Source organism: Schistocerca serialis, chromosome 4 (assembly GCF_023864345.2).
Source record: "Schistocerca serialis cubense isolate TAMUIC-IGC-003099 chromosome 4, iqSchSeri2.2, whole genome shotgun sequence".
In the NCBI taxonomy this organism is placed as follows: domain Eukaryota; kingdom Metazoa; phylum Arthropoda; class Insecta; order Orthoptera; family Acrididae; genus Schistocerca; species Schistocerca serialis.
This window is the reverse complement of record NC_064641.1, coordinates 587,160,979-587,181,715: the sequence shown is the minus strand read 5'-3', so window position 1 is coordinate 587,181,715 and position 20,737 is coordinate 587,160,979. Positions and strand designations below refer to the sequence as shown.

General features: G+C 41.5%; 1 protein-coding gene across 3 annotated transcripts in view; it reads left to right on the top strand.

The window, feature by feature from the left end:
* Positions 1-20,737, top strand: part of LOC126475336 (eukaryotic translation initiation factor 5B) — a 425,184-nt gene that overhangs the window by 117,186 nt on the left and 287,261 nt on the right. For all 3 annotated transcript variants that reach the window (XM_050103135.1, XM_050103136.1, XM_050103134.1), the window contains exons 8-9: positions 5,123-5,352; positions 8,287-8,371. In XM_050103135.1, the coding sequence (XP_049959092.1) occupies positions 5,123-5,352; positions 8,287-8,371 (315 nt within the window). The remainder of the gene's footprint in view (positions 1-5,122; positions 5,353-8,286; positions 8,372-20,737) is intronic.

Sequence of the window (20,737 nt, the reverse complement as noted above, 5' to 3'; positions counted from 1 at the left end):
AAGTGACACTACCCTATGTGGATATACTTGATCAAAGATATCACATAGTCCTCAGGTATGCATGCTCCCCAGTATTGTATTTCTGTCTCTAAACGACTTAACAGTATGCCCTCATGAAGCAAAAATGTCATCCCCTTTTCTTCATGTCTTGGATTTTCAGCTAACTTCTGTAAATTTTTTTTGTCATCAGTCTACTGACTGGTTTGATGTGGGCCGCCACGAATTCCTTTCCTGTGCTAACCTCTTCATCTCAGAGTAACACTTGCAACCTACGTCCTCAATTATTTGCTTGACGTATTCCAATCTCTGTCTTCCTCTACAGTTTTTGCCCTCTACAGCTCCCTCTAGTACCATGGAAGTCATTCCATCATGTCTTAGCAGATGTCCTATCATCCTGTCCCTTCTCCTTATCAGTGTTTTCCACATATTCCTTTCCTCTCCGATTCTGCGTAGAACCTCCTCATTCCTTACCTTATCAGTCCACCTAATTTTCAACATTCGTGTATAGCACCACATCTCAAATGCTTCGATTCTCTTCTGTTCCGGTTTTCCCACAGTCCATGTCTCACTACCATACAATTCTGTACTCCAGACGTACATCCTCAGAAATTTCTTCCTCAAATTAAGGCCAGTATTTGATATTAGTAGACTTCTCTTGGCTAGAAATGCCTTTTTTGCCATAGCGAGTCTGCTTTTGATGTCCTCCTTGCTCCGTCCATCATTGGTTATTTTACTGCCTAGGTAGCAGAATTCCTTAATTTCATTGACTTCGTGACCATCAATCCTGATGTTAAGTTTCTCGCTGTTCTCATTTCTACTACTTCTCATTACCTTCGTCTTTCTCCGATTTACTCTCAAACCATACTGTGTACTCATTAGACTGTAATTTCTTACTGATTCAAAAATCAGCTGCTCACTCTCTTATATTTTTGAGTAGTTGTTTTATTTCACAGCTACCATCTGCCTTCCTTAAAAAATAAATTCATGATGGTTTGTCAGAGGTGATATCAGTTGCCCCTCGTTCATGTTCAGTGACAATCCCGATACGGCATCAGACACTGAATTTTGCTAAGCGATGTTAAACTTCTTTTTGTAAATCAGGATGTCTTGGAATTCTAGGCTCACTTAGTACTTACTTGATTCTCTGAAATTCTTTCATACAGTCAGAGGACCAATGGCGTCGTACATCTTTCTTTAACAGGTTTGTTAAGTGTACACTATTTTGTGTCTGATATGGCATGAAATGCTATTAGAACCCTATTACACCAAGAAGTGATTAAGTTATTTTCTATTTCTGCATTCCAGACATTTTAGAATGACTTCAACCTTTGCAAGATTTCGTCTTATAATTTCACTTCTTATAATGTATCCTAGAAATTTCAATTCGACTCTGCCAAATTTGACCTTTTTCCAGGTTAAGTGTAATATTCTTCTCATTCAACCTTTCAAACACTGCTTGTATAGTGTGACGAAGTTCTTCCCACGTTTGAGATGCAATAAGTAAGTCATCTGCAAACAGAATGACACGACCAATTATTTCTTGGTTTAATACCTGATCGGGTGCTCTAATGAGTTCTGAAATTGTTAATTTCAGTGCAAAAGTCAGCTCACTAAACTGATAACACTTTCTTTCAAATAGGAAGGCAGTGTACTTCTAGGATTCAGCCAGTAGCACCTGTCAGTATCTTGTAGAAAGGTCCATGGTACTAAGGTATTTTACCATCCGAAGTTTGGACAAAATCTCTTCAATATTAATAGAACGGTCAAACTCTCACTCTAAAAACTGATTGACTGTTGTTGCATCTAATACCAGACATAATTATGCCAAACTGGCTTTTTGAACAGATGATATGGGATTATTGTATCTAATATTTGAATGTTCAGTAATATTCCACTGTTTCAACTTTGACTTCTGTCTTGATACTCATGGGTATTGGATGAGCAGGTTTGTAAAACTTAGTGTTTTCTTTTACTTTTAATTGTCATATGCAACCTTCGATCGTTTCCCAGTTAGCTTGTACTTGCTCAACAGGTTTTCCAGTTGCTCTTGCTGTTGAGTGATTGATCTGTCTGAATGCAAGCAAATCATTTTCTTCATCTTGTGCATCCCATGACCATTGCCACATATCCTGTTGGTATTATCTTTCTCTGATACAGCTACTTTTGAGAAATTTGTTTTTATACTCACATTCTAAAGATTCTTAGTATGGACTTCTTCCAAAAAATAAGTTTGTTAAATTAATTCGGTGTTCAGTTAAGTATCCCTCCACTGAAGACTCATTTTATTGTCAGTGAATGAAGTGTTTGCTTTAAGGGCCATAAGCCAATTCGCATCCAACAAAATATCAAATTCTAGATGTGGCACAACAAACATTTTCTGTTGGAACTGTATCCGGGAGTTCGAATTCAACCATTGTTTCTTCCTGGATTTCTTTCTATCTGTTGCCTACGCCCTCTACAAAATCACTCCTATTATACACCGAAGAGCCAAAGAAACCGGTACACCTGCCTAATCTCACGTAGGGCCCCCGCGAGCACATCTGAAGTAGTGCTGGAGTGAACTGACACCATGAATCCTGTAGGGCTGTCCGTAAATCTGTAAGAGTGTGAGGGGATGGAGATCTCTTGTAAACAGTATGTTGCAAGGCATCCCAGATATGCTTAATAATGTTCATGTCTGGGGAGTTTTGTGGCCAGCTGAAGTATTTAAACTCAGACAAGTGCTCCTGGAGCCACGCTGTAGCAATTCTGGACATATGGGGTGTCACATTGTCCTGCTGGAATTGCCCACGCCTATCGGAATACACAGTGGACATGAACGGATGCTTATGTATGTGTGTCAGAGTCGTATCTAGACGTATCAAGGGTTCTGTATCACTCCAACTGCAAACACCCCACACCATTACAGAGCCTCCACCAGCTTGAACAGTCTCCTGCTGACGTGCAGACCCTTGGATTCATGTGGTGATCTCCAGACCCATACACATCCATCCACTTGATACAATTTGAAACAAGACTTGTGTGACCAGGCAACATGTTTCTAGTCATCAGCTGTCCAGTGTTGGTGTTGACAGACCTGGGGAAGGCGTAAAGCTTTGTGTTGCGCAGTCATCAAGGATACACGATTGGGCCTTTGGCTCCGAAAGCCAAAAGCCCATATTGATGATATTTCGTTGAATGGTTCACACGCTGACACTTGTTGATGGCCCAGCACTGAAATCTGCAGCAATTTGTGGAAGGGCTGCACTCCTGTCATATTGAATAATTCTCTTCAGTTGTCATTGGTCCCATTCTTGTGGGATCTTTTTCCAGCCACAGCGATGTCGGAGATTTGATGTTTCACTGGATTCCTGGTACTCCCACTCAGTGAAGTGGTCGTATGGGAAAATCCTCACTTCATCGCTGCTTTGGAGATGCTGTGTCCCTTTGCTCGTGTGCTGACTGTAGCACTACGTTCTAACTCACTTAAATCTTGATAACCTGCCATTGTAGCAGCAGTAACCAATCTAACAACTGCGGCAGACATTTGCTGTCTAATATAGGCTCGTCGACCGCAGTGCTGTATTCTGCCTGTTTAGATATATCTGTATCTGAATTTGCATGCCTATACCAGATTCTTTAGTGCTCCAGTGTATGAACCACTCTGCCTCACCAATTGCTGTTATGTCTTACCATAGTTTGTGATTAATGAAACTTACCTGGCATCCTGTTCCAATAATGTTCATTATTTTCTACTAGTCTTTCTGCTAAGATTACACCCCTCAGATGTCCCCCTTTTTGGTAGTCAATGAACAGTGTGTAACCTTTGAAGGATTCTTTGTTAACATCAGATAAAGCTTTAAGTGTTAGGAAATCTTCTCTGAAAATATTTGTATTTGAAGTGAAACATGGACGGTAATCTGTGCAGACAAGACGGAACAGAGGTATTTGAAATGCAGCTTTACAGCAGAATGCTGAAGATAATAGATGAGTGTCAAGTCCTCACCCTGTCTCAATACTCCTAAACAGACCATCACCATACAACAACATTTACAAAAAGTACAATGATCTACATATTTATTATTCTACTCATTGGATAAACGATGAAGGGTTGAGGAGAGAAGAAATTTAGGCCGGAACTTACCCCCCCCCCCCCTCCAAAAAAAGAAATTTGTTGTTGTTGTTGTTGTTGTTGTTCTTGGGATGTCATCCATTCTTAGGCTGGTCGTTACAATAAACAAGAACACTCCTCCCTATTTCTTTATAGATGTTGGAAGTGGAGATCGAAGTTGAGAACCTCTCTGCAATTTCAGCCTAGAGTGACCACCTGTCAGGTCCTCCCCTTATCTAAATCCTCCTAAACAGACCACCGTCATACTACAACACATACAAAAAATACAGTCATCTACATACTTATCATCCTGTTCATTGGACCTCATCTCACTGTCACATCTAGTTTCATGGAATGGAAAACAACCAGTGCTTTTACTGCAGCAACTCCTGAGCTTTCTGTTGTTGAAGGGACCGAGGACTTCGCAGTTTTGTCCTGTGAAACAATCACCACCATCACTACCCCTTCCTTAGATATTCACATCTCGTAAAAAGTGTGGCACTATTATGCTCCCAGACTCAGGAAACTATGCTTAAGCAATTCACTGAAAAATCTAACATCTCCATCTATGCTGCAGTATGGGTAATTTTCTGCTCAATTCGTGGTTGATTTGCTCGATTTCTTTTGTCAAGTGCCAAGAAGATCTCTCTGCTATGATTGTGCATTTTTTAAAATTTATTTCTACTGTTATGAGAAAGATGTTTCCATACATGTTTGCATCATTTTACTGAATGCATCTTAGTCACTGATTATGCTGATACATAGTAGTAGTGTAGTTGATTAGTGTATGACTTGATTTGCTTGAAATGGAGTTGATATATGAACATGGCCACCTAGTGTTCAGAAAAGATAACTGTTAAGAACTCAACTGGCTGTATCCCTTTGTCTGATATCCAAGATGCTTATGATTGAGACAAATTTGTTTCCTATTCAGTAGCTTCCATCAGGTTTTCTCTCAGGTATCTTGTAAACTAATTCAGCATACCATATTCTTATCATTGAAGAATCTGTTTCAGTACTTTTTTCTTGCAGAGAAATCGGAAGGGGAGAAAGTGGAGGTAGGAAAGAAAACACCAGAAAAGCAAAAGAGTCAAGATGATGAAAAAGAGGAAGAGGAGGAAGATGAGGAGGAGGAAGAAGAAGAATCTGAATCTGGAGAAGAATCAGAGGATGAAAGTGGCGAGGAAGATTCTGAAGATAGTGAAGAAGAGCACAAGACTGATGCTGAAAGAAAGAGGGAACGGGCACTTGCTCGTATACAGGTACGCTGTTGAAATGTGTTTTTTTTTCTGCTGTTCAGAATACCAAACAGTGCATAAAATAATAATGGTAAACTTACACTTTAGACTAACATTGCCGGCCGGTGTGGCCGAGTGGTTGTAGGCGCTTCAGTCTGGAACCGCGCGACCGCTACGGTCTCAAGTTCGGATCCTGACTCAGGCATGGATGTGTGTGATGTCCTTAGGTTAGTTAGGTTTAAGTAGTTCTAAGTTCTAGGGGGCTGATGACCTCAGATGTTAAGTCCCATAGTGGTCAGAGCCGTTCGAACCATTTTTAAAGTGACATTATTCCCTCATAGCCAATTAATCTATCTCGTGTCCTCGGCAGCAGTAGTCAGTTGATGAATTCAAATGAATACAAATGAAACTAACATTATTACCAATTGTGACTTTTGGATCTACATCCGCCCTCACATGCACCCCATCATTTTTTCTTTCATCAGTGCTGTGTCATTCAGTTGTTTCTTGCAATGTGTAGTCATACTGAAAACACAAAATGTGGTACTCACTTCTGAAAGTGAAGAACTTCTTGTGGCAGCCTTTTGGTTGCTGTTTGTTAAATAAATGCAATTTGTTATAGCTGCCTGTAGTCATTCTATATTTTTCCATTGGAACAGTGCAACTACATGTCTGCAGCCTATAGATAAAAATATATGATGTGAATATTATTCCTGCATGTAGTCAACAATGTAACCAAATTATTGTCCTATCTTTATCTTCATTCTTTAACATTCATTAGTTAATTTTTTCCGATATGGGAGGATACACACTTGTCAATTTTTGTGACAACTAGTGTAACTCTTGCTGATACTAACCCAGGTTTTAGTAGATGTCGATGATACTCATTCTCCTGTCACACTTTGCAAGAATTGCTGGTATGACCAGTCTTAGTACTGTTATAATATGGTCACTCAGATACGTAATACGAGCCACATGTGTGTCATACACTTCTCTCTTTACAAACCCCCATGTAGGGATGGGCAAAAAATGTTGATACATCAAAATATCGATATTTTTTTTACTACAATATTGACATATTTCACCAATATCTAAATAATGGATATTGAATATTAAGTATCGAAAGTGATGTTTTTTATTGGCTGTCTTTTCTTCACTCATAGGAACTATAGTTCTCATCAGCAGATTTCTTGCCCATTCCAGTGACCACCAATCTGTGCAATCTAACAGTAAGTCTCTTACAATTGGCTTAATTTAATTTTGTATTCCATATTGTACTAAAAATGAACACCGGATTTGTATATGAATGTATGTGTACTGCATATTCATGAAAGTTTGTTACTTCCGTGTGTCATTTCTACCATTGAAAATGATAGGTACGAGGTGCAAAGCAAACATGTTTGGTGACAGCACTGTATGAGATTGGTGGAAATAACCATTCTCTGCTCCCAACTGTGAGGCAGAATGTGCGATCTCTTTACCCCTTGAGTGCCTGGATCAAGAAAAGATACACTCACCATAAAAGTAATGTAGATTGAGCACAAAAGTCACCCAAATTACTGCACTGGGATTTAATGGAAAAAGAACTCTGTTGTCTGATATGTTTATGGTATGAACAATATTTCAGGCGCAGAACACACATCCGAAGTGTTTCATTCCTGAGACTCCTCTTGCAAAGGGTTGGACAAAAAATACAATATATGAAAATATTGATATCGTTGTCTTGATAATACCAGTGCCTTTTATAAACATCAGCACAGTACATATCGATATTTTTAAAAATTTGCCCATTCCTATCCTCATGACAAGAAGTGCATTTGGGCCAGGTCTGGTGAGTGTTGTGCCTGTAGTGTTGGTCCACCAGCCCCTAATCATCAAAAAAGGTGCACACAATATCAGAGTAATCGAATGGGTGCTGTCCTGTTGAAAAATTGTGTCTGTTGGCATTTGTGGAATGGTATAATTTTCTAGCTTATCCATATTTGTGGTCCCATTCACTGGTTTCATGAAAATATGACGCCAGCCTTCAGCAGGCAGTATCACACAAGCACCCTCAGGCTGGGCTTGTTCAAAACAGGCTATCATCAACAAGCATACATTATCTTTGGCACAGTCAAATAGCAACACAGCAGACTTTTTCCAGTAAGGACGATCATCTGGCTGCAGATACTATGGTAATTGCAGTGTATAACACTGTAGATGCAAGTTTTTGTACATGACATCATCCACTATGGAGCTTGGTATGTTCAGTTGTGCCACAGCATGAACCTATTTCCTTGGGCTTCTGGTCAATGACGCCTGCATGTGATTGATGCCAGTCTGGATGATCTATGGTTTTTCAAAATTGCTGGTTCCAGTGCAGGGTACTGTTGCAAGCAGGGGGCATTATATCATCCTGCATACTAAACTGTTGATGTACATGTGTGACTATAGGGCATAGAAAAATTTCTGCTACCAGTCCCTATAAAGGAACAGTCACGGAGTTCAACAGCATCCTCTATGGGTAAAATTCATTACATGTGTGACTAATGCATTTCATCCACCTACAAGATGAGCTCCACCTCCTGTAGTTCGGAAATCGTATCTAACCCTGCCAGTTGGGACTCTACTGCTGTTAACAACTACAGTCTGCATTCATTGACTATGTACATGCACGGGCACTGGGCACTGTGTGTGTGGTCCACCACCTCAATAAAAAAATTTTGCATCCTCCTTGCCCCTGTGACATTTAAACCATTAATTTTTGAGGTGAGGTGTATGTCATACATTTTCTTCAGTTCATCCCCAGGCTCTCTGTCCAGCATTTATTGTCCTTCATACAGTGATTATTTCCTTGACAACTTTTGCTATTAAGTTCTGTTCCCTCAGTTGTTTGAACCTATCCTCACCTTAGAAAAAAAGTAGTATTTGAATAAGAAAAGTTGCATTATCTCAAAACTCTGTATCTTGTTGCTTCAGAAACGCCGTGAAGATGCTGAGAAGAACAAGTCACTAGATGTTCTCCGTGCAGCGGTTGTGTGTGTCCTGGGTCATGTAGATACAGGTACTGTGCACAATTGTGGACAAAAGAGAAAACAAAGGTTGTAGTAGTTCTGTTTAGAAAGGATAATTATTATTAGCTTTTAGGTTTTGTTAGCAAATAAGAGTTGAGAAAAAATGAGTATTTATGAGTATTTCTTTTCATTTTCGAAGTTATCAGTTTGTTTCATAGTATATGGCTTTATCTGTGAATCTTTATTGATTTTTATATTCTGAATGTAAGTCTTTCTTTTAGAGGACTTTAATTTGCCACAGCCAATATTGCTAAGATGTTAATTTAATGTTGTTAGGTAGTATATGGGATTACACGTACAGTGCAGCTGATTTAACTTCTTAATCTGTTGCAGGAAGAGTGTTAATGATCATGTAATATGACATCTTTTAAAAACTGTAAAATAGAATGTCGTGTATATCACTACATAAGTCATGGTTATAATAGAGGGAAACATTCCACGTAGAAAAAATATATCTAAAAACAAAGATGATGTGACTTACCAAATGAAAGTGCTGGCAGGTCAACAGACACACAAACAAACACAAACATACACACAAAATTCAAGCTTTCGCAACAAACTGTTGCCTCATCAGGAAAGAGGGAAGGAGAGGGAAAGACGAAAGGAAGTGGGTTTTAAGGGAGAGGGTAAGGAGTCATTCCAATCCCGGGAGCGGAAAGACTTACCTTAGGGGTGTCTGTATATGTGTGGATGGATATGTGTGTGTGTGAGTGTATACCCGTCCTTTTTTCCCCCTAAGGTAAGTCTTTCCGCTCCCGGGATTGGAATGACTCCTTACCCTCTCCCTTAAAACCCACTTCCTTTCGTCTTTCCCTCTCCTTCCCTCTTTCCTGATGAGGCAACAGTTTGTTGCGAAAGCTTGAATTTTGTGTGTGTGTTTGTGTTTGTTTGTGTGTCTGTCGACCTGCCAGCACTTTCATTTGGTAAGTCACATCATCTTTGTTTTCACTACATAAGTCAATGAGAAATGGACATATTTTTAAAACAAATGGAAACACTTGTTGATAACATTGGAATTGTTTCACTATAATGATTGAATTGTTTCACTCAACATTCCATTTGCTGAGTTTGTGTTCTTCTGAGCCCAGTGCTCATACCTTCACTGTTTTTCAAAATATAGCCACTCTTTTTAGTATCTTAGTGTTGCTATGGCAGAATACTCAAAATTTCTAGGTGTGTGCATTGATGAGAAATTGAATTGGAAGAAACACATCGATGATCTGTTGAAGTGGTTAGGTTCAGCTACTTATGCTGTTAGGGTTATTGCAAATTTTGGTGATAAACATATCAGTAAATTGGCCTACTATGCATATTTTCATTCACTGCTTTCATGTGGCATCATATTTTGGGGCAATTCATCATTAAGAGAGAAAGTATTCATTGCACAAAAACGAGTAATCAGAATAATAGTTGGAACCCACCCAAGATCACCTTGCAGACATTTATTTAAGGAACTCGGGATATTCACAATACCTTCGCAATACATATATTCAGTTACGAAATTCGTCATTAATAACACATCCCAATTCAAAAATAACAGCGAAGTGCATAGCTACAACACTAGAAGAAAGGATGATATTTACTATTCTGGATTAAAACTCTCTTTGGCACAGAAAGGGGTGAACTATGCTGCCACAAAAATCTTTGGTCATTTGCCAAATAGTTTAATACTGACAGATAGCCAACCAGCATTTAAAAGCAAATTAAAAGTATCTCTGAATGACAACTCCTACTCAGTAGATGAATTCTTGACTATGAAGTAGTAACTGTAAAAAAATTAACCAACTAATTAATTAATTATTTTGTGTAAAGAAAACTTATGTTAAAGTGACATGTTCCACGTCATTACGAAATGTCATATTCATGATCTATGGAACGAGGATTAATGTATGTATGTATTAATTTCAGTACCACTACTAGGTACTGTTACAAGTTGCGATTAATTTTATTACAATGTTTTTGTAGTGCCCTACAAATGTTTTTCTGTAATACTAAACAATTCTGTGTAAGAATATATACATTAATACTGCAAATGCTTACATAATGGCCTAAAATAGTTTATTTAAAACTACTTACATAAAGTGTTTTTTTTTTTACTAGGCAAGGAAGAACTGAACTTCCATTGTCTTAGCTATAAATAAAGTTTTCATACTTACCAGATGTGATATAGATGTAATAAAAGAATACAGAAGAGGGTTGTTTTTTTTTGGGTGGGGGGTGGGGGTGGGGGTGGAGGGTGTTGGCAACACTGAGCAAGTGCAGAAAGAGATAGTGAAATTGGGGAAGGAGCTGGCGGGGAGAGTTCTTCAAGGTGGCCGTAAAGAAGCTTTACGCCACAGCTTACAACATGCATTGAACAGGATGGTGATTATATGGAAAAATAGCAACAATTGTATCAACAATAACCCATATTTTTTTTTAAATACAGTTTTTCTAAAAATTACAAATCTCTAGCACGTTTTGAATATTCCATAGCCTGCAGCCTATACAAAATTCCTCAATATGTTGTTGTAAGAAACAAAGCTGAGTGATTTGAAAATGAGATGATAAACAAACAGACTGAGAGATGAACCACTTTCTCTGACACTAGTTAAGTACAAGTTCAGGTAACTCCAAAAAATTAGACACTCATAAAGAAAGAACGTTGCTCAGTACGAAATATCATTTAATTGTATATCTAAAAACAAAGATGATGTGACTTACCGAACGAAAGTGCTGGCAGGTCGATAGACACACCAGCACTTTTGTTCGGTAAGTGACATCATCTTTGTTTTTAGATATATTTTTCCCACGTGGAATGTTTCCCTCTATTATATTCATATCATTTAATTGGATAGATAAAAAAATCTACTCACCAAGCAACGGCAGAACACATGCACAAGACTATTGTGATTGGCAATCTTTCGGAGCCAGTGACTCCTTCTTCAGGCAGGGTTGAAAATATAATAGGATGGCAGTTATTGCAGAACTGTATTGGTAAGGGGAAACAGAAATTGGGTGTGGCCATCAGAACAAAAGTTAGAGTGAACTACTTTACTGAGCTTCAATATTTTTGAAAATCAGTTCATATTATATGTTTCCCAGAAATTGCTGTATCTTGACATCATCTTTCTGGCAAATTTTTAAGTAGAAATTTAGTCACATTGCAAGGACATTCCTTACATGTAAGAAAACATCTATGTCGTGGTTTTTTAAACCACAGAACTACTATAATGAAGAGGGATATATATATTTCATTATTGGCAAGGGAGAATTAAGTCAGAATTTTGCAGAAGGAAGTAATATTTCAAAGTTGATCAGAGCGAACAGACTTTCATTGTTGTGACAGTGTGTTTGTGACAGGAGAAGCAACAGTTTATCATTGGCAGAAGAGCAATCAGCCACTTACAGTTGATTTTATATTTTTCTGTTCTCACTTAAAAATCCTGATTTGCCATATTTCCTCCAAGTTATTTCTCTTTCTTGTATAAGTGGGAACATTTATTTCCAAATGCTAATGGCTATCTGTAGAGGTCGGTGTGGCTGACTGCTCTGCGAATGAAAGCCTGTAATGATGCTGATACCTGCAGATGTATTTGAAGATATCTTTAATAAAAATTTCTTTGTGATTCAAGATTGAAGGACAGTCTCATACTTGACTTGCTTACAACAGAAAGTAATAATTACTGTTTATGTCACTATTATTACGTAACGGATGCCACTATGTTGGTTTCAGTGTGCAGTGGTGTGCAGAGTATAGATGCTTTGTTGCCCCCTGCAAGAGCTAAAGGGGGCAACCTCCTTCATGGTTTTCCACATAACTACGCACATCCCCTGTTTTCTTTGTACCAGCAGCTGTCTTGCTTCTGAGTGTTTACTGTTTCATTTGCTGTAAAAGATGCCACTTACACAATTACTGTGTGAAGTGCCTCAAATTTAGCTGAAGATTCTTCTTGGATACTCCATCAGCTGGAATCTGCATAATGTTCTGGCTTCTGTTTGCATATCACGTACATCATAAATTGTGTTCTACAATATTAGGGAAAGGATGCATCGCTACTATTAGGGAAATGATAGATTACCTTAAAGATGACACACTGAATTGCAGGCAAGCACAACGAAAAGACTATCACACGTTTATCTTTCGTCCTAAGCCTTCTTCATAAAAGAAAACACACACTTTCACACAAACTAACTCACTTCATGCACACATGGCAGCCATCTCTGGCAGCTCAGACCTCAATGCATCCTGTAACCTCCCATCCTACATTCAAGACACTGCTCACTTCATTCACAACCTTTCCACAGTTCATATTCTGTTACCACCAGACTTCTTCTTGTCCGCTTGTACGCCAAACGTCCCCATGCTCCTGGCTTTGTGGCCATGGAACAGTACCTTTGCCAATGTCGTCCTGATACCAAACCCACTGCCTCTTTCCTTTCATTGGAAGTCCCCTGCAGAGATGCTGAGCCTTGCTGCCTCTATAGGTATCTATGATGTTGAAGGTGTTCATGGTGCAGGTTTTATGCACAAATTGACCTCTTGATTATGGGATTCATGCTGGGAGGCCAAATCATTCACTCAAACTGTCCAGAATGTTCTTCAAACCATTCAGGAACAATTGTGGCCCTATGACATGTTGGATAAGAATTCCATCATTGTTTAGGAACATGAAATCTAAGAATGGCTGCAAATGTCTGCAAGGAGCCGAACATAACCAGGACCCAGTCATCATGGTGTGGGCTATGTAAACATAGCCCACACCATGATGGAGCCACCACCAGCTCAGTGTCTTCTTGACAACTTGAATCCATGGCAAAGTGGGGTCTTCACCAAACTCAATACCTACCATCAGCTCTTACCAACTGAAATCAGGACTCATCTGACCAGGCCATGGTTTTCCCATCATCTGGGGTCCAACTGATATGGTGAGAAGGCCAAAAGAGGCACTACAGGCAATGTCATGCTGTTAGCAGAGGCACTCGAATCAGCCATTGGCTGCCATAGTCCATTATTGCCAAATTTAGCCGCACTGCCCTAACAGATACGTTCATCATATTTCCGACATTGATTTCTGCAGTTATTTTACATAGTGTCGCTTGTCTGTTAGCACTGAATTCCCTAACCATTTTTGAAATGGAATGTCCCTTGCATCTGGCTCCAAGTATCATTCGACGTTCATTGTCTGTTAATTCCTGTCATGTGGCCATAATCATGTCGGAAACCTTTTCACATGAATCACCGGAGTACAATCGCCCATATGTACAACCAAAAATTTGGAGCGTTCTCCCCTGTTCGCTGACTCCTGTTCATGTGCCGTGTCAGCTGTTGGTAGGACTCTTTGTTGTACAGAGCTGAATGTAAGGTGTTTTCTCGAAATTTAGAGCACATCGATTTTCAGAGAACCACTTAATAATTAGTTGAAAAACATCATTGACCATCTCTTCAGCCACTTTCTCATTAATGGGTTTTATTATAACACTAATATCATCTACGAAAATGACAAATTTTATGTGATGAATGTTAAGTGGAATGTCATTCAAATATATCAGTCATCCGTCCTACGAGTTGTCAGGCACATTTTCTCTGATGATTCAGCTGATATTTGCAGTGTCATATTTGCAATGTGTAGCTGGAGGCAGACCAGACAAATACTGCTCATCACATCTTTCATGCCATGCCCATTGTCAAAAAGCATATGTTCATTCCCCATTAGAAACAAGAATGATTTTTAAAGTAGGATTTTGTGTGTCCCTCTGATAGAGCGATCCCAAATTAGTTTAGTGCAGTATTTGTTTTATCGATATGTATAAAGTGGGATAGTAAAACATGAAGATAACCAGTACTCCACAATGACTAAGCTGTGCTTCTGCATGGCGGTAACAATCATCTTGCACCAGGAAAGTGCTGTTACTATTGTATTGCTGGTTATTCTTCTTGTTTTATGGTCCCTGTTAATACATATCGATAAAACAAGTACAGAGTTAGACTTTTTTTTTAGACTTGTGTATGAAATGTGTGTGTTATGTTCTGCTTTAAAATAATTTTGTTTGTAAAGTGAAACAAAGCAATGCTTTCCATTGACAGTGGGCTTTGGATGAAAGATGCACTGAGTGTATTTGTTTGGGGTGACTGAAATACACATTGAAAAAACAAAATTCTAAATGTCAGCACCAGAGGAAATTATCCTAGTTCATTTTGTAATCTTGTTTCTTCAGCACCTTCTCTGTGTTTTCTTGCTGAGTGTGTTCGTCTTTTAAGTTTGCTGTCAATCTGTTCAATCTCTTCCACTGTGAAGCTAAACATGTCACTTGAGCTTCGTATGTTCCATTTCTTCACTATAATTCTTTTTTCCTTCTGTTCAGTTCAACACTGGCAAAATCAGCATCCTATTAAATGTTAATATTACTTAATATATCTAAAAACAAAGATGATGTGACTTACCAAACGAAGCACTGGCAGGTCGATAGATACACAAACTAACACACAAAATTCGGGCGATCTTGCGCACTAGGTGCTGGAGCGGCAGCTTGCGGATAAGCAGCTCTGTGCTCTTCTGGTAGCGCCTGATTTCTCGCAGGGCGACGGTGCCCGGCTGGTAGCGGTGGGGCTTCTTGACGCCGCCGGTGGCGGTCACGCTCTTCCTCGCCGCCTTGGTGGCGAGCTGTTTGCGCGGCGCCTTTCCGCTGGTGGACTTGCGGGCCGTTTGCTTTGTGTGGGCCATAGTGGTAGCGGAGAGCGGCGTTGAGGTGCGGTGCGGTACGGCATCCGGACGCCGTACTGCACCGCACCTCCACGCCGCTCTCCGCTACCGCTATGGTCCGCACAAAGCAAACGGCCTGCAAGTCCACCGGTGGAAAGGCGCCGCGCAAACAGCTCACCACCAAGGCGGCAAGGAAGAGCGCGCCCGCCACCGGCGGCGTCAAGAAGCCCCACCGCTACAGGCCGGGCACTGTCGCCCTGCAAGAAATCAGGCGCTACCAGAAGAGCACAGAGCTGCTCATCCGCAAGCTGCCGTTCCAGCGCCTAGTGCGCGAGATCGCCCGAATTTCGTGTGTTTGTTTATGTGTCTATCGACCTGCCAGCGCTTTGTTTGGTAAGTCACATCATCTTTGTTTTTAGATATATTTTTCCCACGTGGAATGTTTTCCTCTATTATATTAATATTACTTAACACACACAAATTCCACTTAATACACTGTTCTCTACCTTAAGCAAGTGACATTAGTTTATTCTATCATGTATTAACAATATTATGAAAAGGATAGTTGCTACTCACCCTATAGTGGAGATGCTAAGTCACAGATAGGCACATCAATGCAACTCACACACACATGACCACAGTCTCTGGCAGCTGAAGCCAGATTACGAGCAGCAGCACATGATGGGAGAAGCAGCTGGGTAGGAGTAAGGAGAAGGTTGGGGTGGGGAGGGAGAAGGATAGCAGGGTAGAGGTGGGGTATGAGAAAGTGCTGCTAGTGGGAGTGTGCAGGAAAGCGGTGAAGGGAGTGTAGAGCACTTACGTGCATTTGGGAGGTTAGGTGGAGGGCAAGAGGGAAAGAAGTGGGGGTAGCAGAAAAGAAGAGAAGTAATAAGACTGGATGCATTGGTGGAATAGAAGGCTGTGTAGTGCTGGAATGGGAACATGGAAGGGTCCTGATAGGGAAGGACAATGACTAACGAAGGTTGAGACCAAGATGATTACGGTAACGTGGGATATACTGTAGGGAGAGTTCCCACTTGCACCGTTCAGAAAAGCTGGTGTTGATGGGGAGGATCCAGATGGCACAAGCTGTGAAGCAGTCACTGAAATGAAGAACGTCATGTTGGATGGCGTGCCCATCAACGGGGTGGTTTGTTTGTTTCTTGGCCACAGTTTGTCGGTGGCAATTCATGTGGACAGACAGCTTGTTGGTTGTCATGCCCATCTAGAAAGCAGAGCAGTGGTTGCAGCTTAGATTGTAGATCACATGACTGGTTTCACAGGTAGCCCTGCCTTTGATGGGATAGGTGGTGGTTATGAGTGGACTGGAGTAGGTGGTGGTGGGAGGATGTATGAGATAGGTCTATTACAAGGTTATGAGCCATGAGGCAAGGGGTTGGTTGGGATGGATGAGGATATTGTATAAATTAGGAGAGTCAAAACTCTGGGTGGTACTGAGTCACAAGGGATATGCTCTTCTGTGGCCAGACTGTCTGACTTTGGAGGTGGTGGGTGACTGGAAAGATAAGGAGTGGGAGATCTATTTTTGTGCAAGGTTGGGAGTGTAATTACGGTAGGCAGAGTCCTCACTGAGACCCTCAGTATATTTTGAGTTTGCACCTACTAATTTCATGTAATCCTGTCACATCTGTCATTCCCCTTCTTCACACTTATCCATCCACAGATCTGCAGCCTACATTAAGCGTTCTTTTTATTTATATTTTTTCTTTGATCTCTTTGTGACTTCACGCAAATTTTAGTTGGCGTTTCACCTTTCACTGTCTATGTGCTCCCTCAGATTTCATATTGTTTCCCCATATTTCATCTGTTTCACACTTTTCATGATTTTTCCCTTGTATTTGGGTGTATTTTTGCAAATTTTTCAGATGTAATTCTGTTACTTAAGTATTTTTTAGCGTTTTTTCCACCACCATGGATCCTTGGTCCTGCCATATATGTCAACACAGAAAAGTTTCCTTATCCCTAGCCAGAACCCAGTCCCACATAGTGTTTCTGTGTTGCTGCTTGGCTCATGGTATCTGCCCATATGGCTTGGCATCAAATGACCAATCTCTGGCTGCCACTCTTCCTTCCACAATGACCTCCATCTGTTCAGATTCTGCCAATCCATAGCCCTCACCGACATAGTTCTGCGAATCCCACAACACACAGTGAAACTCTTGCCCTCTAGGAACTAGAGCAACATGCGCAATGCCACCTCAAAAAACTCTCCACCCTGCTCACTTCCTTCTTCCACCTTGGGCTACCACTGTCTACCACATCTTCAATAACCTCGAAATCTCCTCCACGCCCCTCATAGCCGACAAACCCTATCTCAGAAACCTACTAAATTTATCCCACTCTCCAAAACTCACTCCCACCGTCACACACAATCCAGAACCCAGAGAGACCTCAAACACTGTCATGAACCTTTCCTCCAAAAACCTTGACCCCACAGAAATATCAGCCCTCTCCAAAAGCCTCACCTTTTGCCTCACTCCCAGATTCAATCATGTAGGACTTGTTAAAGATCTTTCCTTCTCCCAGTCCTTCCAGTGGAAAAACTTTTTTGCCACTGACCCCACCAATCAGACACAACCAAAGACCAATGTTGAACCCTGCCTGGCTCGGTTTACTCCTCCATCCAACTGTGAACTGCCCCCCACTGCCCCCAAATCACCCACTGTTAACTTTCCAGAATTTCTTAACCTCGAACCTTGCCTCACCTCATGCAAATTAATCTTACATCTGCAGTAAGAACAGCTATCCACCACCCGACTTCATGGTCTTACCTGCTGACAAAGGCTCCACTGCTGTTGTTTTGAACCTCAAGGATTACCTCGCAGAAGGACTTCACTAGCCATCAGATGCATCCAACTACAAACCCTGCCACAATGACCTCAATCCAGGAATCCAGTAGGATCTCCAGTCTCTCCTCAGATCCTTAGGCCCATCCCAGAACCTCTTCCTGGAGTCCATCTCTCTCCTCACCACCACCTCTCCTTCTGCTGCTACCTTCTACATGCTTCCTGAAGTCCATAAACCCAACCACCCATTGTGGCCGGTTACTGTGCCTCCACTGAGAGAATCTCTGCTCTCATAGACCAACACCTACAGCCTATTACCTGCAATCTACCCTCGTGTATAAAAGATACCAACCATTTCCTCCACTGACTCACGACAGTTCCTTCACCACACGGTGCCTGCTCATCACTATTGATGCCACCTCCCTTTACACTAACATGCCTAATGCCCATTACCTTACCGCTATTGAACACTTCCTTTCCCAATGCCTGATAGATTCCAAACCAGCAACTTCCTTCCTAGTCACCTTGACCAACTAATCCTCACCCACAATTACTTCTCCTTTGAAGGCATTACCTACAAACAAATTCAGAGTATGTCTACAGGCACCAGCATGGCACCATCCTATGCTAACCTGTTCATGGACCTTCTAGAGGAATCCTTCCTAAACACCCAGAATCCTAAGCCCTTCTCCTGGTTCAGATTCATTGATGATGTCTTTGTGATTTGGATCGAGGGTGAGGACACCCTGCCCACATTCCTCCAGAATATCAACACCTTCCCCCATTCATTTCACGTGGTCCTACTCAACACAAAAAGCCACCTTTCTTAATGTTGACCTCCACCTCAAAGATGGCTGCATCAGTACCTCTGTCCATATCAAACCTACCAAACACCAGCAGTACCTCCACGTTGACAGCTGCCACCCATCCCATGCCAAGAAGTCCCTTCCATACAACCTAGCCACCCGTGGCTGTCACATCTGCAGTGACAAGTGGTCCCTCTCAAAATATACCAAAGGCCTCTCTGAGGACTTTGCAGACCATAATTGCTCTCCCGACCTTTTGCAAAAACAGATCTCCCATGCCTTATCTTTCCAATCACACACAACTCCCTGCAAAGTCCCGCTGTCCATCCACAGAGGATTGTATCCCTCATGTCTCAGTACCACCCAGGATTGGAGCACCTGAATTACATTCTCCACCAGGGTTTTGACTACCTTTGGTTGGGCCCTGAAATGAGAGTTGTCCTACCTACTATCCTTCCCACTCCTTCCCCAGTAATAGTCCACTGCCCACCGAACGTACACAATATCCTCGTCCATCTCTACACAACTCCTGCTCCCAACCCCTTGTCTCATGGCTTATATCCCTGTAATGGACCTAGATGCAAGACCTGTCCCTTACAACCTCCCACCACCATCTTCTCCAAGCCAGTGACAAACTTCACCTATTTCATCAGTGACAGGGCTACCTGTGAAACCAGTCATTTGACATACAGGCTAAGCTGCATCCACTGTTCTGCATTCTATATGGGTGTGACAACCAACAAGCTGTCTGTCCGCATTGATGGCAACCAAATAACTGTGGCAAAGAAACAATTGGACCATCCTGTTGCTGAGCAAACTTCCCAACATGACTTTCTTCATTTCAGTGACTGCTTCACAGACTGTGTCATCTGAATCTCTCCAACCAACACCAGTTTTTTCTGAACTGTGCAAGTGGGATATCTCTCCACAATATATTTTACATTTCTGTAACCCTCATGGCTTCAACCTTCATTAGTCATTGTCCTGACCCATCTAGCCCCTTCCCTGTTCCTATTCCAGCACTACACAGCCCTCTATTCCACCAATGCACCCAGTGTTATTACTTCTGTCCTTTTCCTCTACCCCTCAGCTTCTCTCCCCTGCCCTCTGTCTGACCTCCCGACTGCACCTGGCTGTCCTACACTCCCTTCACCTCTACCCGGCTTGCTCCCTCTATCTGCACTTCAGAGTTCCCCACCTTTACTCTGCTATCTTCTCCCTCCCTGCCGCAGCCTCCTCCTCACCCCACCTGATTACTTCTCCCATCATGTGCTGTGTTTGTAGTCTGGCTTCAGCTGCTAGAGACAGTGGTCATCTGTGTGCGAGTTGCACTTTGTTTGTGTATGTCTATTAGAGCCTGTGTGTGGGTTGCACTTTGTGTGTGTGTGTGTGTGTGTGTGTGTGTGTGTGTGTGTGTGTGTTTTGTCTACTTTCAACAAAGGCGTTGTTGGCCAAAAGCTCATTTTGTGACAGTCTTCTTGTTGTGCCTATCTGCGTCTCGGCATCTCTGCTATATGGTGAGTAGCACCTATCCTTTTCATTATCTTGTTACATTCCATACTGGATTTTCCATTATTTTGTTGCTTCCATGTTACTTTGATCCACTGTAATTCATTTCTGAAAGTATGCTGATCCATGCATCTTGTCATATACTCTGATGAGGTGTAAACTATTAACAGGATAAGGGCACATTCGAGAAAATTCTCGAAACATTCTGGAGTAGAACTGTTACATCAACTCCCATACATAGCCCATTGGTGCGCTGCCCTCTTTTGTCACCCAAATTTTTGAACCCACCTCTTGCAGTTCCAAACGGAAACTTGCTTTATGGATAAGGGCTCTGGGGCTGCCATACAGTTTAACTCTCATTGGGCTGCAGGGGTGGGTTGTGTAGTTATAGTGCCATGCATGGACAAGCAGTGCTCACTTTGAAACTTCAAGGCAGTTTAAAACTATGTGCCAGACTGAGTCTCAAACTGGGAGCATTTGCCTTTCGCCGACCGAGAATTACTCACGACCTGCCACCATAGCTTTACTTCTGCCACTTGCCTGGTAAGGGT